The sequence below is a fragment of the Oncorhynchus mykiss genome, chromosome 10 (assembly GCF_013265735.2).
Source record: "Oncorhynchus mykiss isolate Arlee chromosome 10, USDA_OmykA_1.1, whole genome shotgun sequence".
Classification (NCBI taxonomy): domain Eukaryota; kingdom Metazoa; phylum Chordata; class Actinopteri; order Salmoniformes; family Salmonidae; genus Oncorhynchus; species Oncorhynchus mykiss.
Genome location: NC_048574.1, coordinates 19,770,669 through 19,798,424, shown reverse-complemented (window position 1 = coordinate 19,798,424; position 27,756 = coordinate 19,770,669). Strand labels below are relative to the sequence as shown.

The 27,756-nt window shown below is 44.2% G+C and overlaps 1 protein-coding gene across 1 annotated transcript in view; it reads right to left on the bottom strand.

The window, feature by feature from the left end:
* Positions 1 to 6,430: 6,430 nt before the first annotated feature.
* Positions 6,431 to 27,756, bottom strand: part of LOC110533465 (ceramide synthase-like) — a 41,371-nt gene continuing 20,045 nt past the window's right edge. Inside the window, exons 2-5 of the mRNA XM_021617695.2 lie at positions 22,074 to 22,160; positions 12,745 to 12,964; positions 10,857 to 10,952; positions 6,431 to 8,779 (exon numbers count right to left, since the gene is read on the bottom strand). Of these exons, the coding sequence (XP_021473370.1) occupies positions 8,435 to 8,779; positions 10,857 to 10,952; positions 12,745 to 12,964; positions 22,074 to 22,160 (748 nt within the window). The 3' untranslated portion in view covers positions 6,431 to 8,434. The remainder of the gene's footprint in view (positions 8,780 to 10,856; positions 10,953 to 12,744; positions 12,965 to 22,073; positions 22,161 to 27,756) is intronic.

Genomic DNA, 27,756 nt, shown 5'->3' with positions numbered 1-27,756 from the left:
CCTCCTGCCTGCTCTCGCTCCAGTGGTTACAGAACAAGCCGTCTGCCAGCAGGCCCGCAGTGCACTCATCACTTTCACACACGACCGCCCCGGGAAGCAGGGTCCAACATTAACTTTTTTTTCTACTGGACCGAACAAAATTTCTACTGGCCCAAACATGGGGTAGTTTATAAATGTATTAGGGTCATGGCGGGCCTAGGTTGACCTGCTTTCACTCTATTCAGCAAGTAAGAGACAACATTTGGTTATTAGGGTATATATTACAAATCTGTGTAATATAATTTAGCAATGTAAGACATTCTATTCTTTAAAATGGCATTGTATTAATTGTTTTTTGTTTCTAAAGTAGGAGATTTGTTTTCTCAAAATAGGACGCTGCCACGTTAAGACAACTGCTTTTCAAAAGATATCTGGCTACAGTAGGCTAGCCAAGATGAACGCTAGGTGTCTTTTAGCATTCTTTTTGCAGACTAACAGTAGCTACTAGCCAGTCTATTGCTAGCATTTTTTCACTATTAAAAGGTTTACTTTTGTGATTCACTTTCCCTAAAATAAAAAAGCTCAGTGAGTGGATTGATGAGTGCTTGTGTGTGCAGTGTGAAGGCATCAACTAACTTATTGAGTGCTCGAGAAGTTGAGGATCGTGGTTGAATGAATAGCCAATCATATTGCTCAGATACAAATAGCATGACTTCTGTGTGCAGTCTTCAATGGTTTTCTATGGCAGACTGCGATACAGCAGGTAAATGTTCAATTGGAACTCCAAAATGCACTGAGAAGTTACTGACCCGGTCGGGCCAGTGGATCTTGTCAGTCACTGGCCAGACCGGGTCAGTAACTTCTCAGTGCATTTTGGAGTTCCAATTGAACAATTTTTCCAATTTTTACCTGCTGTACATTTTTGTTTTTTTAACAAATGTTTTTTTTTTTCACTGGCCCTGGGCCAGCGGGCCATCGTTAATGTCGGACCCTGCCGGAAGCACAGTGGCCCGGTTTAGTTTGGGTCCGGTTTGGCTCTGGACTGGAGTGTTTTCTGCAGAAAACAGCTGAGTCCCCACAATGCAGTGGTCTACAGAGAACAGCAGTCCCCACAATGCAACTGTCCCCTATAAAGTAAAGCAGTCCCCACAATGCAGCAGTCTCCTACACAGGAGAGCAGAACCCACAAAATACAGTAGTCTCCTACAGAGAGCAATGTCCCCACAATGCCCGGAAGCACAGTGGCCCGGTTTGGCTCTGGACTGGAGTGTTTTTCTGCAGAAAACGGCTTTGTCCCCACAATGCAGTAGTCTCCTACAGAGAGCAAAGTCCCCACAATGCAAGCTTGAACTTGCAAACAGAATTTCAGGGGACAGGGACACGTTGACATAACTGACGCAAAGGAGCAGAACGAGGGTCTGTACATAAATCACCTTTGTTGGATGTGCCACAAATAATGCATCCTTACAAGGGACCACTACTTATTAAAATAGCCTCCAAGACCTGATAATGTTAATTAAAATCATTATGATTAACTCAAGCTAAAAATGTAGTCGGTGCATGTAGGTTTGAAGCAAAGTTGTTTTTGTTACCACACACAAACTCCCCTCCTTTCTCAAATGTATTCAATTGCCTAGGTCAGACTTTTTATGTCTGCTCAGCGTTAAAACTAGAATCATGTTTTGAGTTTGAGCAGAAATACAGTGTGTGTGTGTGTACACATGATATAAATGTACCGCTCAAGTGCAGTTTGATGGCTTCAGACTTTAAGTGCTAACAGAATCTACAGAAGCTGCTAATTAAGGTTGTCATCATAAAAAAAATTGCGTTCATTTGGTAATGGTTTCTCTAAAAACACATGTTGTTATTATTATCCTGTATTTACAGCCCTATGATTGGTGCTCCATGCTAGCAGCGCTGATGCCAACACAAACGCCACTTCCTCGTTGCCATTATAAACACATGCCATGGATGGGAACTCTGGTTAAAATCATTAGCACTTAAATGTAGCTGTAAATTTGTAATAATTATCTACACGTTAACATTATTTAATTCATTTATACAGAATTATTGCCTTCAGATTGGAAGGCTAAGGAGGAATATTTTTAAGAGAATAACATAAAACTCAAGGCTGTATGGGTTTTGTGACCAATATGAGGTGGATCACATTTAAAAATTGTGCATTGTATAAGTATGGGGTCATTTCTGTATATACTGTATAAGTATGGGGTCATTTCCCACCTAGCTGACCTTTCCTAAGGACCCAACCAAGTAAGGGACAAACTCTAAATTCATTCCCACAACAGGAAATCATAAGGGAAAGTAGAATGTATGAAATGAGTGTGTCGCCACCACCAAGACTTTCTTCTTCTTCTATTCGACAATCTTTGTGAAAATAAATCATTTTGGAGCAGGGTCGCATGCAGCTGTGTAGTCATCCTGCTCAAGCATCATGCTAGGAACCTTACTGTTTTTCTATCAAACATCGGGTTAAACTATTCTACGTGGGGTTTTACATTGTCCTCGCCGTTTTCAACCTTGTTTTATTGCTCTAACTCAGTGGTTCCCAACTCCAGTCCTCAACAGCACACACTTTTGTTGTAGCCCTGGACAAACATATCTGATTCAACTCATTGAGGGCCTGATAATTAGTTGACAAGTTGAATCAGGTGTGCTTCTCTGGGACTACAATAACAATGTGAACTGTTGGTGGTACTCGAGGACCTGAGTCGGGAACCAGTGCTCTAACTGGCGCCTTGTGAGCGGTCCCCGGTGGGCACCATTTGACGTTAAAGAGGAACTGACAGCGTTTTGGCACCATTAAAGCTCATTCAAATATGGCGCATTTCTTTACATTTTGTGACAAGTGAGCACATAGATATGGTCATTTCACGTTTTTATACATTCATAGAATGTTTGGGAATGACGTCGAGTCGGTATTTGTGAAAATTCTATAGTAATATAAGTGGGAAAGTGGCTGTGTGTCGGAGCAATTAATAGACACAGCATACCGCATTAAATAAAAACTTGTCAGTATTGTCCCGGATCGGAATCTTCACAGAGCAGTACGCCGTACCTAATCAGAGCTACAATCGGCCTATATGCAAATAAGCCATTGCCATATGGGGATAATGCCATTCACTTTGAACTGTGTTTACAGGCAGTTACAACAGCACGACATTAGGTCATAGAAAGCACTCAGCAAAACCCACAAAATACACCTGAATGGTTTTCTTTAAAAGGGGCAGTTCAGTCAAAAATGTGATTTCCAGTTTTTTTTAAATGATATTCCAACACTATAAAGGCTGAAATAACACTCTGAAATTGTGAAAATTATGATAATAACCTTTTAGTAAGAGCTTTGTGGAAGACAAAAAACATATTCTTGGAATTTCAACCTGTTCAGGTGGGATGGAGTTTTTGGCCAACAGCATGACATCACATTCTGATCGAATTATTCTGACCAATGACCATTCAACTTTTATTTGCATATGTTTCCTCCTACTTTGAAGGGGTAAGCAGGGTAGGTTCTAGACCAGGAGTGGGCAAACTATTTGGCTCGAGGGCTCGAGGGCCACATCAGGTTTTCGAAATTCAACGTACATGTTTTGTTTGTCAAAATCTTTTTGCGGGCCAGAAAAAGTGCAGTTATTTGAAAATATATAGGTCCATTATAATTTCTACATATCTTCTATCTAGTTTTAGACATTCAACACAGTGGCCTGGAGTGTTTTCTTTTAAAAAAAAATTAGCCCTTTTTCTCCCCAATTTTTTTTTTTTTTTCTCCCCAATTTTTGTTTTAGGAGCTACTATCTTGTCTCATCGCTACAACTCCTGTACGGGCTCGGGAAAGACAAAGGTTGAAAGTCATGCGTCCTCCGATACACAACCCAACCAACACATGGTGTCAATGGCCATCCAACCCGGAAGCCAGCCGCACCAATGTGTCGGAGGAAACACCGTGCACCTGGCAACCTTGCACTGCGCCCGGCCCGCCACAGGAGTCGCTGGTGCGCGATGAGACAAGGAAACCCTCCCTAACCCGGACGACGCTAGGCCAATTGTGCGTCGCCCCACGGACCTCCCGGTTGCGACCGGTTACGACAGAGCCTGGGCGCGAAACCAGAGTCTCTGGTGGCACAGCTGGTGCTGCAGTACAGCGCCCTTAACCACTGCGCCACCCGGGAGGCTGGAGTGTTTTTTTTAAACCCATAATCCCCCCCCCCCCCCCCCCCCAAAAAAAAAAAAACTCCCACCGGCCGGATTGAATGGGCTTGCCAGCGGGCCATAGTTTGCCTATCCCTGCTCTAGACTAGAGTCTAGACGATCCTATCCATCAATTAGGGCTGTGTATGTAAATATATTAACATTTTTATCAACACACCCACACAATCAGACTGAGCATTTCAATGGCAAAACGAGGCTCAGGTAAATAAAAAATATATTTTCATTAAATAAAACAGTGATTTATTAAACATATATCATTGATTTAAAATGAAAAATAATGCATCGGGGCTTTAAATATGTAAATACCAGAAGAGTTAAATCTAGTGAGGGATAAACTCAGTCAAACCTTTTCAGCCTGTAGTTACACTGATACGATGGGGAATAGCTTGCTTGCTCGCCCTGTTGTAGCCTGCCGTCTGTCCCATAACCCACGTTTTTGTAAATTTAACGGGAATTACCAGCTTGCTAGCCTGCACATTTGATTGACAACTAAGATATATGGTAACTGTGGATAACAGTCATTCAGGTTCAGAAGTGAGTCAGATTTCTTGTTAGCTAGCGAACCAAATGACAACTGCAATTTAGCAGTCTGTCAGGGCCTCCCGTGGCGCAGCGGTCTAAGGCACTGCAGTGCTTGACGCATCACTACAGATCCGGTTTGTGTTGCAGCTGGCCGCAACAGGGAGACCCATGAGGCGTCGCACAATTGGCCCGGCGTTGTCCAGGTTAGGGAAGGGTTTGGCCGGTCGGGTGTCCTTGTCCCATCGCGCTCTAGCGACTCCTGTTGCGAGCGGGGCGCATGCATGCTGACACGGTCGGCAGTTGTACGGTGTTTCCGACACATTGGTGCGGCTGGCTTCCAGGTTGAGCGAGCAGTGTGTCAAGAAGCAGTGTGTCTTGGCAGGGTTTTGTTTCGGAGGATGCATGGCTCTCAACCTTCGCCTCTCCTGAGTCCGTAGGGAGTTGCATCAATGGAACAAGACTAACTACCAATCGGGGAGAAAAAATATCTAAAATCATATAAAGTCTGTCACTTACCCACTCATCCAAGCGTTGACATTAAATCCTCCCAGCAGCTAGCTAGGTACAACAAGGTCATGTGTTTTTAGCTTGCCAAAAATACATAAAAAGATCAGATAGCCTATTAGCCACGTTGACTTGTGATCATTGCCCTTGGTAGCTTTGTCGAAAATATTGAGCGAGTGAAACTTACGACAGTTCATCACTCGAATGGCTGCAAGCAGCAAACAATGTCAATCACAGCTCATACAACCTGATAGCAATATTTTTTACACTGCCAGGAACGTATTGGTAAAATATATTAATCATGCATTGACTGCATCCATCTATTCTGCCACCAATACCAGACTATAAGTCATGGAATTTTGAGTAAAATCTAAGTTATATATACAGTACCAGTCAAAAGTTTGGGCACACCTACTAATTCAAGGGTTTTTCTTAATTTTTTACTATTTTCTACTACGTAGAATAATAGTGAAGACATCAAAACTATGAAATAACACATATGGAAAACATACAAAAAAGTGTTAAACAAATCTAAATATATTTTATAGCCCTTCTTTGTCTTGATGACAGCTTTGCCCACTCTTGGCATTCTCTCAACCAGCTTCATGAGAATGCTTTTCTTGAAGGAGTTCCCACATATGCTGAGCATTTGTTGGCTGCTTTTCCTTCACTCTGTGGTCCAACTCATCCCAAATCTTAATTAGGTTGAGGTCGGGTAATTTTTGAGGCCAGGTCATCTGATGCAACACTCAATCACTCTCCTTCTTGGTCAAATAGCCCTTCCACAGCCTGGAGTTGTGTTTTGGGTCATTGTCCTGTTGAAAAACAAATGAAAAGTCCCACTAAACGCAAACCATATGGGATGGCGTATCGCTACAGAATGCTGTGGTAGCCATGCTGGTTAAGTGTGCCTTGAATTCTAAATAAATCACAGACTGTCACCAGCAAAGAACCCCCACACCTCCTCCTCCATGCTTCACGGTGGGAACCACACATGTGGAGATCATCCATTCACCTACTCTGCGTATCACAAAGACACGGCGGTTGGAAGGCCTGACACGACCATGAAGGCCTGAATCACACAGTCTCCTCTGAACAGTGGATGTTGAAATGTCTGTTACTTGAACTCTGTGAAACATTTATTTTGGTTACTACATGATTCCATATGTGTTATTTCATAGTGTTGTTGTCTTTACTATTATTCTACAATGTAGAAAATAGTAAAAATAAAGAAAAACCTGGAATGAGTAGGTGTGTCCAAACTTTTGACTGATATATATATTCAAATATATATTAAAATAACCTCTTATAAAGTTGGTTTTGAGGGATAAACTGGGAATTGATTGATATTATGATTGTCTGTTTCATATCTGCAAAGTAGTTAAAACGGTGTCAGTTCCACTTTAAATGGGATGCCCAGTGGTATACAAGCCCCTCCCATGTGGCCCCAGCCCCCTTTGCCAGAGGGCAGCATTGACCTAACAGAAGCACCCCTGACACCTTTTGCCGGAGGGCAAAATGTACCTAACAGAAGCACCGGATCACCCACACCCGGCAAACTTGACCTCGAGTGACCGTAAAGTCTTGTCTCCACCCATTAAAAGCAGCTTCAGTTGTCGCTGTAGCAACCGAGCCGAACCCGGGACTAAACAACCTACCCCATTCCTTCTAATGCCGCTACAGCGCTCCCAGAGAAGTCCAAAGATGGTGGATAAATGAAGATAGTTCACTCAGGCCGTTTACCATATCATTTTTTTTCCAGTTCAGATGTACTTAAGGGGGTGGCTCTCCCATAGACACCAATGTAATAGCAGCTGGGTCTGGTCTACCTCGTTCGTGGACTTCCATTGAAACAGAAAAAATGAGGGAGTGGGATATCTCGCTTGCTCTTCCGTCTCTGAGAAGTCCTGCGTGTGTAAACATACGGACTAATCTTTTGCTAAGCCTCCCCCTTTAGGCAGGTAGGTCACAGCGCATAATATAGAGGCTCCTCCCCCTCTCTTGGGAGGGGTGGAGCTTGTGATGCCCCACCCCCTGTGTGATACTGAGGGGTGGGGCTTATAGACTTACTGTAAACAGACGCAGCAGGGCAGCACACATAACTCTGTTGGGCCATAAACAACAAAGGAGGAAGACGGGAGCGTTGCAGGCGCACCGATTGGCCAGCGGCAGCAGCCATAGAGACAGGCAAATGAGGAGAAAGGACAATGGGAGGTGTCAAAGTGGATAAAGGAGTGTGGGGTTCCACAATCCAATCACATTAAATGTTTTTTTTGTGTAGCTATGCTGGTGCAAAGAGCTTGGAGCAAACATTTTTACTTCATTGTCTCCTTCAAATGTGGATGCTGACACCCGTACCTAGCTTAGTCTATCCCATCCCACCCCTCCAACCCACCCCTTGTCCCTCCACCCAGCCTTGTCACTATTTCTATCTGCATGCCGAGCCCCCTACCCGCTTCTCCTCCTTTCCCTCCGGTCTTTTAAAGATCAGGACTGGGTGGGTGGACAAACACTTCATAAAATGGGGATCTTCAAAACTTGACACTTAAAAATCATTGACACCAAATAGAACAAATCAATAAATTCTACATACACATTCATCTACACTGTAACAGACCTTCCAATCAGCAGATCTAGTAATAGAGAGGGGGCGAGGCTGGGGGAGTGACTCAATACTAAACAGGTCACGTAATATGGGGGAAGAAGCAAGACCCCCCCCCCCCCCCCCCCAATCCCCTCCATCAAAAAAAGCCAGGAGTTCCATTCTCAGTCTTCTTCATATCCTTTTCGGAAACTCCACTGTAGCACTCCAAATATAACCCATGTCCAGTCCCTATAATCCAGAAAGAGGGGGGTGGGGGGGGTAGGAACTCCCAAAAATATCTAAGGGGGGGGGGGGGGGGGGGGTCAAAAATCATCATCAGTATCGCTTGGACTGGGCATGGGTGGAAGAGCAGTAGCTAGTGTAATCATAGTAGTAACGATAGTAGTAGAAGTAGTGATAATAGTAGTAGTAGTAGTAGTAGTAGTTGTTTTGGGGAGACTGTGGTAAGTAGCCATAGTGCCTTTGCAGTAGTAGTAGTAGTAAGTAGTAAATAGTAGTCAATGGTGGTTCATTTTTGTGTGACTCGAGCGCAGGTAGAGTAGAGAGAACAAGAAAGATCCGAGAGAGCGCAATGGTGACAGAGTGAGCTCTCCAGCTCTAATGGTCTCCCTTGGGTTGGTTGTCCGTGAGGGAGGGGCTAGGTGGGGGCAGGGGGGAGGAGTCCTGGCTGCCGGCAGCAGCGGTGGCGTGACGCTGGCGCTGGTAGAGCCGCCAGCCCTTGCGGCAAAGCAGCACGAACCAGTAGACCTGCGGCGCCAGGATGCATAAGTTGCCCAGGTTGACCGACAGTGTCAGATGGAACGGCACGCCGTAGATGGGGATGCCGTAGTGGCGGCCGTAGACCCAGTACATGTAGGGAAAAAGGGCAATTCGACACAGGAAGAAGCTGAGCAGCACCATGCCCCCATTGGCCTTGTGGACCCAGCAGTCCTGCAGACCCAGCTATGACAAACAAGAGGAGAGAAGGGAAGGATGTGTTGGGAAAATATTCAAAAGAGACAAAAAGAGAGAAAAGAGGTCAATATATGGTCAAACAGTGTTGAAATTCTAAGTGAGCAAAACTTGGGTTGGAATACCTGGGCCTGTTCAAATACTTTGAAAATGCATTCTTCCTTCCTTCCTCCTTTCCATAATGAAATTACTGATCTGACACGACCGAACTGGTGAACTCTATGATGTGGTACCCATGCATAATGATAGATCATTTGATACACCATTACAGGAAGGGAAGGAGGCATTCTAACAGGGCCCATAAGTGACAGTGGCTCTGCAGTACCCAACCAGTCCACCAGAGGGAGGTGTGAGTAAAGACAGAGAGTGGCCCCAAAGATTTTTATAACTAAACCAAGATAACCCACAGCCTGTCGTTTACAATGGGAACAAATGAGCCATAGTAGGCAAAACAAGCAAGGAGGGGGGCAGAGCCAAGCACAAGCTAGCGAGATCCTATTGGTGCGTTCTAGCATAATCTGCATTATTCCGTTAGGGAACGCCTACTCTGTGAAATGCACCTGTGCAATAACTCAATTTGCCTTTGCACGGCCACTGGGCTTCCCCTTTTCACTACCATATGGTAGTGAGTGGGAACGCCAACCGGATGCTTCACATTTAAACATCCAGTGAAATATCTGTCACATTGTTCTATCTGTGGCGGGCGGCCCTACAGACTGAAGAGACAGATGTCAGCAGAAAGGGAGCTGGAGGCCAAGAGGACTGCCTGCTCACTGCTCTGCTTTTTTTGTGATACACACATACCAAAAGTGTGCATTTAGTGAGTGGCTGTACGAATACAAGTACATTCACTACATGACCAAAAGTATATGGACACATGCTCGTCGAACATCTCATTGGGCATGAATATGGAGTTGGTCCCCCCTTTGCTGCTATAACAGCCTCCACTCTTCTGGGAAGGCTTTCCACTAAATGTTGGAACATTGCTGCGGGGACTTGCTTCCGTTCAGCCACAAGCGCATTAGTGAGATCGGGCATTGATGTTGGGTGATTAGGCCTTGCTAGCAGTCGGTGTTCCAATTCATCCCAACAAAGTTTGATGGGGTTGAAGTCAGGGATCTGTGCAGGCAAGTCAAGTTCTTCCACACCGATCACGACAAACCATTTCTTTATGGATCTCGTTTGGTGCACGGGGCATTGTCCTGCTGAAAAAAACGTTACCACAAAGTTGAAAGCACAGAATTGTCTAGAATGTAATTGTATGCTCTAGCGTTAAGATTTCCCTTCACTGGAACTAAGGGGCCTAGCCCGAACCATGAAAAACAGCCCCAGACCATTATTCCTCCTCCACCAAACTTTACAGTTGGCAGTATGCATTCGGGCAGATAGCGTTCTCTTAGCATCCGCCAAAAACAGATTCGTCCGTCGGACTGCCAGATGGTGAAGCATGATTCATCACTCCAGAGAATGCTTTACCACTGCTCCAGAGACCAATGGCGGCGAGCTTTACACCACTCCAGCCGACGCTTGGCATTGCGCATGGTGATCTTAGGCTTGTGTGCGGCTGCTCGGCCATGGAAACCCATTTCATGAAGCTCCCTACAACAGCTCTTGTGCTGACGTTGCTTCCAGAGGCAGTTTAGAACTTGGTAGTAAGTGTTGCAACCGAGAACAGATGATTTTTACACACTTCAGCACTCGGTAGTCCCGTTCTGTGAGCTTGTGTGGGCTACCACCTTGTGGCTGAGCTGTTGTTGCTCTTAGACATTTCTACTTCACAATAACAACACTTACAGTTGACCGGTGCAGCTCTAGCAAAGCAGAAATTTGACAAACTGACTTGTTGGAAAGGTGGCATCCTATGACGGTGACATGTTGAAAGTCACTGAGATCTTCAGTAAGGCCATTCTACAGCCAATGTTTGTCTATGGAGATTGCATGCCTGTGTGCTTGATTTTATACACTTGTCAGCAACGGGTGTGGCTGAAATAGCCGAATTCACTAATTTGAAGGGTGTCTCATACTTGTGTGTATATAGCGTATCTATACATTGTTAGGTGTGTGTCACCTGGATGAGGATCTTCCCTAGGGAGACGAAGGGCGTGCTGAGCTCTGTGAGAAACAGGCAGCCAATGAAGTAGTCTCCCTGGTCCCTCCTGAAGAACTGAAAAGGCACAGGGAGGGAGATGACACACCGTTACTACAGTCTGATACAAGACCACACACACACACACACACACACACACACACACACACACACAACCCCCCCCCCAGTACTTTAGAACAGAAAGGACTTGGAGAATGGATTGTCCCTATGGCTGCACATACAAAAACAGGAGTCAGGACCCGGCTCAATAACACCAACAAGGCCACAAACCAACAGAGAAGAGAAACCAGGCCCAGAAACTCCAATAAGAAACACTCGTATTTCATTGTAAAAGGTTTCTGTTGAGTACACTAATGAATACAAGCCAGACTTATGCCATGAGCCCAGTCAGTACGGGAAGAGAATGGATCACTATGAGTAAACATAAGGAGGAGTGTATTGATGGAAGCTGCAGACAAGGATGCCAAACAGAGAGGGCTCTGTGTGTGTTTTGTGTGTGTGTGTTAGATATGGCTGTGCGTGTGTGTGTGTCTGTGTGTGTGTGTGTGTGTGTGTGTGTGTGTGCGTTAGACATGGCTGTGTGTGCGTGTGATGTGATGATGAATAAACCAGTAGCGTGCGGGTGCGAAGGGTAAGACACAAACTCTGCCATCTGCCCAATGGAAGGATGACCTGCAGCACACACTGCTGCTATGTAACACTACACCTACCTACCTACACACACCTACCTACCCACTGTACCTTCCTGCTGGACCAGGCCTCTGTGTGTGTGTGTGTGTGTGTGTGTGTGTGTGTGTGTGTGTGTGTGTGTGTAATACATATCAGTGTGTGTTACCTGCGTGTGTGGGAGGGGAACAAAGCAGGGAGCGAGGGAAGAGGAGGAAGAGAGGAGGATTACAGTAGCTGGAGCCTGAATAATGGAGGGGGGGTAAGGTGATCTCATATCACCATTGACAGCCACTGCAAACACAGGGGTCAGGTTTCCAATGCACCTGGCCTCCTCGCTACATGAAATGGACGCTAACACAATCTGTGTGTGTGTGTCTGTGTAGGTAGGTTCGCTGTTGATTACTGTATTATGCACTCATCTGTCGTTATGCGGCTATTAGCTAGCATTTGACTGAAAATGCTGTGGAGGGGAAGACTGAAGACGGCAAACTAATAGAAGGAAAATATCAGCTAGTCTCTACCTCTTGTATCATTGTCAAAGCACTTGTCAAATAGGGTTAGTGCCATATCTCTCTTAGCCTCTCCCTCCATCATTCACTCATCCCTTTTCTCTCCCCTCTTTTGACTCTCCCTCTCATCAATGTCAGGAAGCAGAATGGTCAACAGGGTATCCCTGTCTTCCCCCTTCCTTCCCTCCCTCTCTCTATATTCTCTCTCACAAGAGTGATGAGCAGCACAATGGTCAGAAGGCCCATGTCACTTTATCACTCACTTACCCTCCTCTCATCTCCCTCCCCTCCTCCTCTCCCACGTCTCCCCTCCTCCTCTCCCACGTCTCCCCTCCTCCTCTCCCACGTCTCCCCTCCTCCTCTCGTCAGTGGCAGGCAGCAGAATGTTCAGCAGGGCATTAAAATCTCCCTGTTTTTCTGGCCTCAGAGAGAATCTGTGTGTGTGTGTGTTACTGACCAGGGGGATGGGCAGAGACAGGGACAAGAGAGGCATGAGACTGAAGCCAGAGAGAGTCTGTGTGCGTGTGTGTGTGTGTGTGTGTTACTGACCAGGGTGACGGGCAGAGACAGGGACAAGAGAGGCATGAGACTGAGGCCAGAGAGAGTCTGTGTGTGCGTGTGTGTGTGTGTGTGTCTGTCTGAGTGTGTGTGTGTGTGTGTGTGTTACTGACCAGGGTGACGGGAAGCAAGATGGTGAGCAGGGCGATGTGGTGGAGCACCAGTAGGAACTCGCGGCGGACAAACGAGTTGACCGTGGTCAGCGAGTGCTCCTTGTACTCCTCGTGGCCCTTGACCCGGAAGCGGTAGTAGTGGCTTAGGTACATGGCATAGATATCGTATGTCATGTAGGGCACGCCGTACCAGATGACAAAGTAGGTGGCCAGCCAGTACCTGAGAGAGAGGGAAACAAGCGTTTCTTATTGGACACGTTCAGGTTAGTCCCTCCCCGTTCTGGCTGTTTGCTTGTGTTTGGTTCCTAGTGAATACAACCCAAGGTCATGTTCATTAGTGACTTCAGATTGTCCCTCCACATGATGGCCCCTTTGGTTCCGTATGTTCCTAGTGATTAAGACCTAGTGTGGGTGTGTTCAGTGATGTGAAAAGTTCAGAGTATCGTAAAATGGATAGAATAGTATGAATAGTGAATAGTGCTGATCTGGCATACAATATTAATAATAACACGATACATTTCTATCTGAATGTTCTGTAACATTGTATACTCCAAAAAAGGGCCCAGGTAGCTTCGCGGTTAAGAGCTTTGGGCCAGTGACCGAAAGGTGAAACCCCAGCCCGCAAGGTGGAAAAAAATCGGCCGTTCTGCCCTTGAGCAAGGCAGGCTTGGGCGGTATACCGTATACCGGGGTATTTGGAAAAATCTATGGGATGGTTTTTAAATACCGTCAAAACTATTTAAGTTTGTCAAAAGATTTGAATATTTGTAGTTACTTTTTAAGCTAATAACTGCAGTCAACTTGTGCTATATGTTAGGAGATAAAGCATTGCGTTCCTCATTTCACCTGTCACATTACTTTACATTATGAAGCTTACCGTAGTTCCCCAGAACAGTTAAGCCAGTCACGTATGTAAAAAGCACAACGGGAGAAAGTGGGAGCTGGCGTTCTACATATGCAATCCACTACTACATGTTAGCCATCAGCTATCTAATAATGGCTTTCTGACAGAAGTCAAAGAGCTCTGGATGAGTTCTGTACAGTTCTGTACAGTTCTGTTGCTATTTTTTCCCTGTGTTGCTATTAGAATTTTTTTCCTATCCTCCAATCTTCTCCCCTCTGCTCCGTGTACACATACTGCTCTTCCTTCAAAGAAGCATACATGGCCTCCCGGGTGGCGCAGTGGTTAAGGGCGCTGTACTGCAGCGCCAGCTGTGCCATCAGAGTCCTGGGTTTGCGCCCAGGCTCTGTCGTAACCGGGAGGTCCGTGGGGCGACGCACAATTGGCCTAGCGTCGCCCGGGTTAGGGAGGGCTTGGTCGGTAGTCCTTGTCTCATCGCACTCCTGTGGCGGGCTGGGCGCAGTGTACGCTAGCCAAGGTGGCCAGGTGCATCAAAACTTTATTCATTTGTACAATTTATCTCATTCCCTTTTGCTTGTAAAATGTCCACTCACCGAAAATTACATTCGGTAGCTACTTGCTATGCTTATATAACTTTATGAGCTGGATTTGCCTGTCTTTGCAATTAGTTTGTTTGTTTTCGCTTGTTAGCATTTAGCTAACAGCGTCTATGCGATTTTGCTATTAGTTTGTGCAATTTTTTTCAGGATTCTGGTAAAAGAGGCCCAATGGGATTTATTTGCTTCTTTAGCGCCCCCCTGTGTGCTATGCCGGTAATACCATAAATCCCGGGATGAGAGATGGTCAGTATGACGATATGAAAATCTGTATACCACCAAAGCCTATAGTTTACCCCCAACAACAACTGCTCCCGGGTGCCGATGATGTGGACGTCGAATAACGCAGCCCCCTGCACCTCTCCGATTCAGAGGTGCTGGATTAAATGCGGAAGACACATTTTGGTTGAATGCATTCAGTTGTGCACCTGACTAGGTATTGCCTTTCCATTTCCCAGATTCTTTCTGTGTGTATGGGAGTGAGAAGTCTTGAGGAAGTTTCATCCTGTGTTTCTGTTGATACAGCATTACACATTTTCCTGCAAAACTCATATGAGCAAGCAAGCACTCTCAGACACATGAGTGATCATGTAAACAACAACAGGGCTATACAGGCAGCTAAGCTTATGGTGCAACTGTAATAAAGAAATGAAGAGCTTGGGAGTGAGCAGCACAGGAGCAGACTGCCCCTAATAAAAGCAGATTGCTACTGGTTCATATCATGACCGGCCAGAACAGCGTTGGTGACCTTTGACCCCCTCAGTAGATTCAACCTTCACCCTGTATTATAAGGTCACCAGACAGCCATGATGGCTTAACATGCCAGGAAGTGCTTAGGATAAACTGGGTAGTAAAGCTAGTGAGTTTCTCTTGGTCCTGGAGTGGCTCAGTTGGTAAGAGAAGTGTGAGCCAAGTGGGCAAAAAGTTTGTGGGTTCAATTCCCTCAGGGATCACATACATACAGTACCAGTCAAATGTTTGTACATACCTACTCATTCAAGTTTTTTTTCCCTTTGTTAATATTTGCTACATTGTAGTAATGAAGACGTCAAAACTATGAAATAACACATATGGAATCATGTAGTAACCAGAAAAGTGTTAAACAAATCAAAATATATTTTATATTTGAGATTCTTCAAAATAGACAACCTTTGCCTTGATGATAGCTTTGCACACTCTTGGAATTCTCTCAACCAGCTTCATGAGGTAGTCACCTGGAATGCATTTCAATTAACAGGTGTGCTTTGTTAAAAATGTATTTGTGGAATTTCTTTCCTTCTTAATGCGTTAATGCGTTTGAGCCAATCAGTTGTGTTGTGACAAGGTAGGGGTGGTATAAAGAAGATAGCCCTATTTGGTAAAAGTCCAAGTCCATATTATGGCAAGAACAGCTAAAATAAGCAAAGAGAAACAACATTACTTTAAGACATGAAGGTCAGTCAATGTGGAACATTTTAAGAACTTTGAAAGCTCCTTCAAGTGCAGTCGCAAAAACCATCAAGCGCTATAATGAAATTGTCTCTCATGAGGAAAGAAAGACCTACATTCATCTCTGCTGCAAAGGATAAGTTCATTAGAGTTACCAACCTCAGAAATTGCATTCCAAATAAATGCTTCAGAGTTCAAGCAACAGACACATCTCAACATCAACTGTTCAGAGAATACTGTGTGATTAAAGCCCTCATGGTCGATTAACAGCAAAGAAACCACTACTAAAGGACCAATAAGAAGAAGCGATTTGCTTGGGCCAAGGAAAACAAGCAATGGACATTAGATTGGTGGAAATCTGTCCTTTGGTCTGATGAGTCAAAACTTGAGACTTCTGTTTCTAACCACTGTCTTTGTAAGACGCAGAGTAGGTGAACGGATGATCTCCGCATGTGTAGTTCCCACCATGAAGCATGGAGGAGGTGTGGGGGTTCTTTGCTGGTGACACTGTCTGTGATTTATTTAGAATTCAAGGCACACTTGAAGCATGGCTACCACAGCATTCTCCATACCATCTGGTGTGCGCTTAGTGGGACTATCATTTGTTTGTCAACAGGACAATGACCCAACACACCTCCAGACTGTGTAAGGGCTATTTGACCAAGAAGGAGTGCTCCATCAGATGACCTGGCCTCCACAATCACCAAACCTCAACCCAATTGAGATGGTTAATGATGAGTTGGACCGCAGAGTGAAGGATAAGCAGCCAACAAGTGCTCAGCATATGTGGGAACTCCTTCAAGACCGTTGGAAAAGCATTCCAGGTGAAGCTGGTAGAGAGAATGCCAAGAGCATTCAAAGCTGTCTTCAAGGCAAAGGGTGGCTACTTTGAAGTATCTAAAATATGTTTTGATTTGTTTAATAGTTTTTTTTGGTTACTACATGATTCCATATGTGTTATTTCATAGTTTTGATGTCTTCACTATTATTCTACAATGTAGAAAATAATCAAAATAATGAAAAACCCTTGAATGAGTAGGTGTGTCCAAACTTTTGACTGGTACTGTTACAAAATATTTATTCAGTGAATTGAGTGTAAAAGTGTCTGTTTAGTGTTTGTGGCAATTATTTATAACATTAACTCTAGCTATATGTAGGAATGTAGCAATGTATAGACTGAAACACAACACACCGCGTAGAACAATTAGCTCAGTTGATTAGAGCACATTAGTTGTTGTTACTAACCCTCTGCTGGTCCCTCCCATGCCAGCAGTGAGTCTATCGGAAGAAGAGTGTGTGTGTGTGTGTGTGTGTGTGTGTGTGTGTGTGTGTGTGTGTGTGTGTGCCTGCCTGCCTGCCTGTCTAAGCTAAATGACAAGGATAACACAAACAGTCTATCCTCCTTGCACCGTGGCTGTGTGTGTTGCAATGTTACAGGCGGGCAACTCGCGCGCCTGCTCTGCGCTATGCTGTTGCGGAATTAAGCCCGGGGGGGGGGGGGGGATTAGCAGAGCACTGATGCTGGGTTAGGTCAGGGGGAAGAAAGGACATTGCACTGACTGAGGCTGGGCCATGGTCAGAGGCATCCCGGGCTATGGCAACTGACTGGCTGGATTACACTGACTATTAGCATTAGCAGTGGTGTTAGTATTAGCCAAACAGCCCTGCCCAAGCCAAGATAGAGATACAAGGATAAGGATCCTAAGCTACACTAGCCCACACAGCAACCTGCTACTTGCAGACTGAGCATATGGCCATCTGACCGAGATACACTATTAGCATCAGCTAGGTAGCACTGGCCAGGTCAAGGATACGGATAGTAAGCTAAAGCTATGCTGTTGACTGCCACTGACTGACTGAGCAGGTGGCCATCTGACTCAGGATAGAGGGGTTCTGGGCCTAAATGAACTTTTTGGTCCACCAGCCACTGTGGCAGGTAGATACAAAAATATTCCAGCCACTGTGGCAGGTAGATAAAAAAATATTCCAGCCACTGTGGCAGGTAGATAAAAAAATATTCCAGCCACTGTGGCAGGTAGATAAAAAAATATTCCAGCCACTGTGGCAGGTAGATACAAAAATATTCCAGCCACTGTGGCAGGTAGATAAAAAAATATTCCAGCCACTGTGGCAGGTAGATAAAAAAATATTCCAGCCACTGTGGCAGGTAGAGAAAAATATATTCCAGCCACTGTGGCAGGTAGATAAAAAAATATTCCAGCCACTGTGGCAGGTAGATAAAAAAATATTCCAGCCACTGTGGCAGGTAGATAAAAAAATATTCCAGCCACTGTGGCAGGTAGATAAAAAAATATTCCAGCCACTGTGGCAGGTAGATAAAAAAATATTCCAGCCACTCAGATGTTTTACTAGCCGAAATATTGTTGCTCCATAATTATATCACAAAAACACAAACAGATGACCATGCTTCGTAATGTTTCTAAAACAATACATTTATTAGTAAGAAGTAATGTGATATATTGCTCAATTTCTTTGAAAAATAATTGTGACCGGAGTCTATTAACGAAAATATCAGAGAAAAAATGTTCAGCTGCTCCTTTAAGGGCGGGATGTTATTGTGGTATCGGGCCACTCAGTCCTGTCATGCTTGTCTGGGTGTGTGAGATTTGGAATCTGACTAGGGCGTCTCTTCGCTATCAGTTGAAGCAGCAGACAAACTAACGTTGAAAAACAACCGAGCTTGTGAAAAAAACAATGCAAATGGCCAAGAACCACGAGGACAGTCTCACTTTGTAGACTTTTGAGTAAATTAGACCAACTGTTATGCCTGTGTGCAGCGCCTACAAAAATTAATCTATCAGCACTTCACTCATTGCGCACAGTTCCCCTGCCAGGCAGTGTTTCTGTGTGAGGTGAAATATGGGATTTATATTTATTTTGTGCAATCAGCAGCTATAAAACAAAACAGCAGAAATACTCATGTGCTCATACTTGACTTTTGACAATTTTATTTGAGAATGTAATGCTATCATTAATGTAATGCTATCATTACTGTAATGCTATTACTAGCCTGTTCAATCTCTCTTTCGTATCATCTGAGATTCACAAAAATTGTAAAGCTGTCACGATCATCCCCCTCTTCAAAAGGGGGAGACACTCTAGACCCAAACTGCTACAGACCTATATCTATCCTACCCTGCCTTTCTAAGGTCTTCGAAAGCCAAGTTAACAAACAGATTACCAACCATTTCGAATCCCACCATACCTTCTCTACTATGCAATTTATGCAACATTCTATTCAGGAGACTAAACAGCCTTGGTTTCTCAAATGACTGCCTCGCCTGGTTCACCAACTACTTCGCTGATACACTGAGTTCAGTGTGTCAAATCGAAGGGCCTGTTGTCTGGACCTCTCTATAGGGGTGCCACAGGGTTCAATTCTCGGGCCGACTCTCTTCTCTGTATACATCAATGATGTTGCTCTTGCTGCTGGTGATTCACTGATCCACTTCTACGCAAACGATACCATTCTGTATACTTCTGGCCCTTCTTTGGATACTGTGTTAATTAACCTCCAGGCGAGCTTCAATGCCATACAACACTCCTTCCGTGGACTCCATCTGCTCTTAAATGCAAGTAAACTAAATGCATGCTCTTCAACCGATCGCTGCCCGCACATGCCCACACGTCCAACATCACTACTCTGGACGGTTCTGACTTATGTCATATGTGGACAACTACAAATACCTAGGTGTCTGGTTAGACTGTGAACTCCCCTTCCAGACTCACATTAAGCATCTCCAATCCAAAATTAAATCTAGAATCGGCTTCCTATTTTGCAACAAAGCATCCTTCACTTATGCTGCCAAACTTACCCTCGTAAAACTGACCACCCTACTGATCCTCGACTTTGGCGATGTCATTTACAAAATAGCCTCCAACACTCTACTCAACAAATTGGATGCAGTCTATCACAGTGCCATCCGTTCTGTTACCAAAGCCCCGTATACTACCCACCATTGCGACCTGTACACTCTCGTTGGCTGGCCCTCGCTTCATACTCGTCGCCAAACCCACTGGCTCCAGGTCATCTACAATTCTCTGCTAGGTAAAGCCCCGCCTTATCTCAGCTCGCTGGTCACCATAGCAGCACCCACACGTAGCACACGTTCCAGCAGGTATACAGTGCCTTGCGAAAGTATTCGGCCCCCTTGAACTTTGCGACCTTTTCCCACATTTCAGGCTTCAAACATAAAGATATAAAACTGTATTTTTTTGTGAAGAATCAACAACAAGTGGGACACAGTCATGAAGTGGAACGACATTTATTGGATATTTCAAACTTTTTTAACAAATCAAAAACTGAAAAATTGGGCGTGCAAAATTATTCAGCCCCCTTAAGTTAATACTTTGTAGCGCCACCTTTTGCTGCGATTACAGCTTGGGGTATGTCTCTATCAGTTGTGCACATCGAGAGACTGAAATTTTTTCCCATTCCTCCTTGCAAAACAGCTCGAGCTCAGTGAGGTTGGATGGAGAGCATTTGTGAACAGCAGTTTTCAGTTCTTTCCACAGATTCTCGATTGGATTCAGGTCTGGACTTTGACTTGGCCATTCTAACACCTGGATATGTTTATTTTTGAACCATTCCATTGTAGATTTTGCTTTATGTTTTGGATCATTGTCTTGTTGGAAGACAAATCTCCGTCCCAGTCTCAGGTCTTTTGCAGACTCCATCAGGTTTTCTTCCAGAATGGTCCTGTATTTGGCTCCATCCATCTCCCCATCAATTTTAACCATCTTCCCTGTCCCTGCTGAAGAAAAGCAGGCCCAAACCACGATGCTGCCACCACCATGTTTGACAGTGGGGATGGTGTGTTCAGCTGTGTTGCTTTTATGCCAAACATAACGTTTTGCATTGTTGCCAAAAAGTTCAATTTTGGTTTCATCTGACCAGAGCACCTTCTTCCACATGTTTGGTTTGTCTCCCAGGTGGCTTGTGGCAAACTTTAAAATACACTTTTTATGGATATCTTTAAGAAATGGCTTTCTTCTTGCCACTCTTCCATAAAGGCCAGATTTGTGCAATATACGACTGATTGTTGTCCTATGGACAGAGTCTCCCACCTCAGCTGTAGATCTCTGCAGTTCATCCAGAGTGATCATGGGCCTCTTGGCTGCATCTCTGATCAATCTTCTCCTTGTATGAGCTGAAAGTTTAGAGGGACGGCCAGGTCTTGGTAGATTTGCAGTGGTCTGATACTCCTTCCATTTCAATATTATCGCTTGCACAGTGCTCCTTGGGATGTTTAAAGCTTCGGAAATATTTTTGTATCCAAATCCGGCTTTAAACTTCTTCACAACAGTATCTCGGACCTGCCTGGTGTGTTCCTTGTTCTTCATGATGCTCTCTGCGCTTTTAACGGACCTCTGAGACTATCAAAGTGCAGGTGCATTTATACGGAGACTTGATTACACACAGGTGGATTGTATTTATCATCATTAGTCATTTAGGTCAACATTGGATCATTCAGAGATCCTCACTGAACTTCTGGAGAGAGTTTACTGCACTGAAAGTAAAGGGGCTGAATAATTTTGCACGCCCAATTTTTCAGTTTTTGATTTGTTAAAAAAGTTTGAAATATCCAATAAATGTCGTTCCACTTCATGATTGTGTCCCACTTGTTGTTGATTCTTCACAAAAAAATACAGTTTTATATCTTTATGTTTGAAGCCTGAAATGTGGCAAAAGGTCGCAAAGTTCAAGGGGGCCGAATACTTTCGCAAGGCACTGTATCTCACTAGTCACCCCCAAAGCCAATTCCTACTTTGGCCGCCTTTCCTTCCAGTTCTCTGCTGCCAATGACTGGAACGAACTGCAAAAATCACTGAAGCTGGAGACTCATATCTCCCTCACTAGCTTTAAGCACCAGCTGGCAGAGCAGCTCACAGATCACTGCACCTGTACATAGCCCATCCAACTACCTCATCCGCATACTGTATTTATTTATCTTGCTCCTTTGCACCCCAAAGGTATCTCTACTTGCACATTCATCTTCTGCACATCAATCACTCCAATGTTTAATTGATATGTTGTAATTACTTCGCCACCATGGCCTATTTATTGCCTTACCTCCCTTATCTTACCTCATTTGCACACACTGTAAATATATTTTTTCCTACTGTATTATTGACTGTAAGTTTGTTTATTCCATGTGTAAATCTGTGTTGCTGTATGTGTCAAACTGCTTTGCTTTATTCTTGGCCAGGTCGCAGAACTTGTTCTCAACTAGCCTACCTGGTTAAATAAAGGTGAAATAAATAAATAAAATAAAATCACTGTAGAGCCCTGCAAACTGACCACCTGCCAACGTGGCTGGTGAAATAGACATTCTTACCTGCCAATACCTAAATCTACCCACATTTGGCGGGTGGCGGTTGTTAATTTTGTGCTTGTCCCAGTCTGTGAGTGGCTGTCCTACCTGTCAGTCATGACGTTACCGCTGCACGCCGACACCACGATGACTCCCGCCGTGGTGGCCATGATGGCGTGGATGGAGGACACCAGCCTGAGAAAAAGGGGAGAAATGTTTCAAACACGCAATTAAGACAACTAGAAATGTGAAGTTTCAGGAGAAACCGTCGGTTCACTACTATAATTACCAGCTTGCATTAATAATACCAGTTGCATTAATAATAGCAGTTACCAGAATGTCAATGACCAGAAACAGTATTTACAGGCAATAGTCATATGAAAAGCTGTCAACTTTTTTATCAATGTATGTTAGATTTCAAGAAGAGACAAGAAAATCATAGGGAGAGCAGAACTAGACAGCATCATCATACTCTCCATTTTCTAAAGGAAGTATGTCACTTCACAAGTTGCAAATAGACAGAGTATCATTTTTCTTCAGGCAAATTAAGGATGTAAGCATTTTACCCAGGCTAGGCTACTCCGTATCCTGTCTCACAAGCATTTATTATGGCAGGCTAATAGAAAGTCCATTTTATCAGTTTACTGTTCCATTTGGTCTTGAACTGCAAACTTTTATTAACTACATTATTGATTGGGGTGCAATTCACATGTAGCATAATGGAGTACTCCGTTTCATTGTAGTTTCACTTCTCCCTTTCCTTCTGGACCTGCCTTCATTGAAACTGTTTGCACCCCATGTCTGTAATGTGGGATGTCACGCAAAATGTCAGCAATTGGCTCACATTCACAGGTGTTGCAACAAATAAATAATTAATTTATTTTAAAAAGTTTTCCATTTTAGAATTATAATTCAAAATCACATCCTGAATTGGGTGACCTCAGTTCGAATTGACCCCAACCGTACAAATCTTTTGACCCAATCTTTAGACAAAAGCAAAAACCAGACAATCATTTCTTAGAGGACACCGATTGTACAGGCTACTTTCTAGACCTGGGGGTCCGCAAAGGTACTGCAGGGGGTCCGCGGCTAGATCAGTGCATTCGGAAAGTATTTAGAATCTTGACTTTTTCCAGCCTTGTTCAAAATGGATTCAATTGTTTATTTTCCTCATCAATCTGCACACAACACCCCATAATGATTTTTTTTGTTTGTTTTGCACATTTCTAAAAACATTTTTTTGAAATATCACATGTACATGAGTATTCAGACCCTTGTTGAAGCACCTTTGGCAGCGATTACAGCCTCGCGACTTCTTGGGTATGACGCTACAAGCTTGGCACGCCTGTATTTGGGGTGTTTCTCCAATTCTTCTCTGCAGATCCCCTTAAGCTCTGTCAGGTTGGATGGGGAGCGTCGCTGCACAGCTATTTTCAGGTCTCCCTGGCTGGGCCACTCAAGGACATGAAGTGAATTGTCCCGAAGCGACTCCTGCGTTGTCTTGGCTGTTTGCTTAGGGTCGTTGTCCTGTTGGAAGGTGAACCTTGCCCCAATCTGAGGTCCTGAGCACTCTGGAGCAGGTTTTCATCAAGGATCTCTGTACTTTGCTCCGTTCGTCTTTCCCTCGATCCTGACTAGTCTCCCAGTCCCTGCTGCTGAACAACTTTCCCACAGCATGATGCTGCCAACACCATGCTTCTCCATAGGGATGGTGCCAGGTTTCCTCCAGACGTGACACTTGGCATTCAGGCCAAAGAATGGTTTCATCAGACCAGAGAATCTTGTTTCTCATAGTGTGAGAGACCTTCAGCTGCCTTTTGGCAAACTCCAAGCAGGCTGTCATGTGCCTTTTACTGAGGTGTTGCTTCTGTCTGGCCACTCTACCATAAAGGCCTGATTGGTGGAGTGCTGCAGAGATGGCACCACTATGGGCCCTAGTCAAAAGTAGTACACTATAGGGAATAGCGTGCAATTTCAGACACAGCAATGGAGTTCCCCTTTAAAATGTGGAAAAATGGCTTGTTCAACCAGGCACTTCCACCTCCCAGCTTAGTTTGACAGATCTTGGCACCTCTGGCAATAAGCAGCTCTGAAATATTACGGAAATCTCATTAATTCGCCCTTACCACAGCCACTCGCTATTTACGCCTTTTATGCATTGCACGATTTCCAAATGATTAAAGGGGTGATTCTATTTAGCAGTACAATGGAGTCTCTCAGTCCAGGCTAGGTCAGAGGGAGGAAGGGAGAGAGAAGGCACACACAGAGCTGTTTCGTCCGGAGGCCCGCCACCCTTCTCCTCGGGAACGCAGGCCGTCGTGATGACGACAGTGGTGACCCTACCAGCCCGTAGCTGGATAAGACTACCAACCTCCCCTCCTCCCTTTCACCATCCCCCCCTGCCTTCCTCCACCCCAACTGCCCTCCATACACCCCCCCCCCCCCCCCCCCCCCCCTGTTTTTACCTCCACGCCTCACTGCCTCCTTGGGCTGCACACTCGGTCACGAGACCTAGATTTTCAAAACTCACAATTGTGTCCTCCCTTTAAAGGACTTGAGGGGGAAGAGAGGGAGGTGGGTTGCCATGTTTTGTCATGTTTCCCTTTCTTCCCTACCCTTGGCTTCCTTTTCCCAGAACAGAGTCGGTCGGTCTTCCTTTTCTTTCTTTATGGCTACTGTGTGTGGCAGGGCCACGTTTTGAAGACTACCCTCTCGCTCTCTCTCCCTTCCGCCCTCTCTGAGTCAGGAGCAGTGTTTTTCTCCTCCTATGGTTCATGGTGTGTGTAATTTAGAGCAGCACAGTGCACTGGTGCCTGCCCGGGCCGACCGGGAAAAGAGTGCAGAGTGAGAGGAAAAGAGCAAACAGAGCAACACTCATTAACTTCTTGGTGACTAGGGGGCAGTACTGAGTATCTTGGATTAATAAGGTACCCAGAGTAAACTGCCTGCTACTCAGCCATAAAATCTATAATATGCATATAATTAGTATATTTGGATAGAAAACACTGACATTTCCAAAACGGTTTGAATGATGTCTGTGAGTATAACAGAACTCATATGGCAGACGAAAACCTGAGAAAAAATCCAACCAGGAAGTGGGAAATCTGAGGTTGGTCGTTTTTCAACTCATTCCCTATTGAAGATACAGTGGAATATTGGTCATGTTGCACTTCCTAAGGCTTCCACTAGATGTCAACAGTCTTTAGAAACTTGTTTGAGGCTTCTTCTGTAAAGGAGGGGCTCATAAGGGCTCTTTGAGTCAGTGGTCTGGCAGAGTGCCACAAGCTCGTGACGCGCGGTCATGAGAGAGGTAGCTTCCGTTCCATTGCTTTTCTACAGACAAAGGAATTCTCCGGTTGGAACATTATTGAAGATTTATGTTAAAAACATCCTAAAGATTGATTCTATACATCATTTGACATGTTTCTACGGACTGTAACGGAACTTTTTGACATTTCGTCTGCTCCTAGTGAACGCGCTTCCTGACTTTGGATTTGTTTACAAAACGCGCTAACAAAAGTAGCTATTTGGACATAAATGGACATTATCGAACAAATCAAACATTTATTGTGGAACTGGGATTCCTGTGAGTGCATTCTGATGAAGATCAAAGGTAAGTGAATATTTATAATGCTATTTCTGATTAATGTAGAATACACAACATGGCAGATATTTCTTTGGTTGATTTGGACTTTTTCCGTAAAGTTAAAAAAAAATCTGACACAGCGGTTGCATTAAGGAGAAGTATATCTCTAATTCCATGTATAGTTGTATCTTTGATCAATGTTTATTATGAGTATTTCTGTGAATTGACGTGGCTCTCTGCAAAATCACTGTATGTTTTGGAACTACTGAACATAATCCATTTTGGATATAAATATGCACTTTATCGAACAAAGCATACCTGTATTGTGTAACATGAAGTCCTATGAGTGTCATCTGATGAAGATCATTTTTTATTTTATTTTTATTTTACCTTTATTTAACCAGGCAAGTCAGTTAAGAACAAATTCTTATTTTCAATGACGGCCTGGGAACAGTGGGCTGCCTGTTCAGGGGCAGAACGACAGATTTGTACCTTGTCAGCTCGGAGGTTTGAACTCACAACCTTCCGGTTACTAGTCCAACGCTCTAACCACTAGGCTACCCTGCCGCCCCAAACTCATCAAAGGTTAGTGATTCATTTTATCTATATTTCTGCTTTTGTGACTTCTCTCTTTGGCTGGAAAAATTGCTGTTTTTCTGTGACTTGGTGGTGACCTAACATAATCGTTTGTGGTGCTTTCGCTGTAAAGCCTTTTTGAAATCAGACACTGTGGCTGGGTTAACGAGAATTGTATCTTTAAAATGGTGTAAAATACTTGTATGCTTGAGGAATTTTAATTATGAGATTCTTGTTGTTTTGAATTTGGCGCCCTGCACTTTCACTGGCTGTTGGCGGAGTGGGGCCGTCCCGAATATCCCAGAAAGGTTAAAGGCACAGACAGTAGCGAGTCCAGCAGCCCTGCACTCTTTCTGTCCCTCCCCCTTTCTCTCTCGCTCTCTCCTCATACACAGATTAAGCCGAGCCTGTTGTGCTCAATTCATTCATCCCCTAAACTGGACACTATAATAACTGGTTGGAAGCTATTGACAAAACAAACAAGGCTACTGGTTGCCTCTCCTAACACAACCAAAATCATCACAATCCACAATTTCCTGGCTTTAGTAAGATGAGAAGACCCCGAGGCCTGTTCAGAAGGGATGGAGTGATGTGGATTAACCTACATGGTTACTTAGTACTGGCTCATGTTCATGTAGGCTAGGTAGGTACCAAATAGAAGAACATGGACTGAAACCGGGAAGGACTAATTTTAGTCTTCCGTTGCAATGCCCTAGTGAACACTGCCCTGGTGAACAATGATTCATTCAGTGGTGCTTTGGTTCATTATATTGTACTCTATAGTCTATCCACCCATTTTATGTTAACAATGAATAGCCTTTGAAGTTTATAGGCCTATAATTTCTTCCCTAAGGACAAATAAGTATCTAACAGCTATCTATACATCTACAGTATCTAGAAGCATATCTCAAATCAAACTTTATTTGTCACATGTACCGAATACGACAAGTGTAGACCTTCCCGTGAAATGCTTACTTACAAGCCCTTAACCAACAGTGCAGTTCAAGAAGAGCTAAGAAAATATTTAACAAATAAAACTAAAGCAAAAAAAAATGTAAAAAGAAATATATACTAAATAAAAAATATTATAAAAAGTAACACAATAAAATAACAATAACGAGGCTATATACAGGGGGTACCGGTACTGAGTCAGTGTGCGGGGGTACAGGTTAGTTGAGGTAATTTGTACATGTAGGTAGGTGTAGAGTGACTATACATATATAATAAACAGTGAGTAGCAGCAGTGTAAAAACAAATGGGGGGGTCAAAGTAATTTGTTCGGTGGCCATTTGATTAATTGTTCAGCAGTCTTATGGCTTGGGGTCTACAGTTCTACAGCTGTTAAGGAGCCATTTGGTCTGAGTTTCCCTTTGTAGTCCATAATAGTTTGCAAGCCCTGCCACATCCGACGAGCGTCAGAGCCGGTGTAGTAGGATTCAGTCCAATCTTAATCCTGTATTGATGCTTTGCCTGTTTAATGGTTAGTCTGAGGGCATAGCGGTTTTTCGTATAAGCGTCAGGATTAGTGTCCTGCTCCTTGAAAGCGGCAGCTCTAGCCTTTAGCTCAATGCAGATGTTGCCTGTAATCCATGGCTTCTGGTTGGGATATGTATGGTCACTGTGGGGACG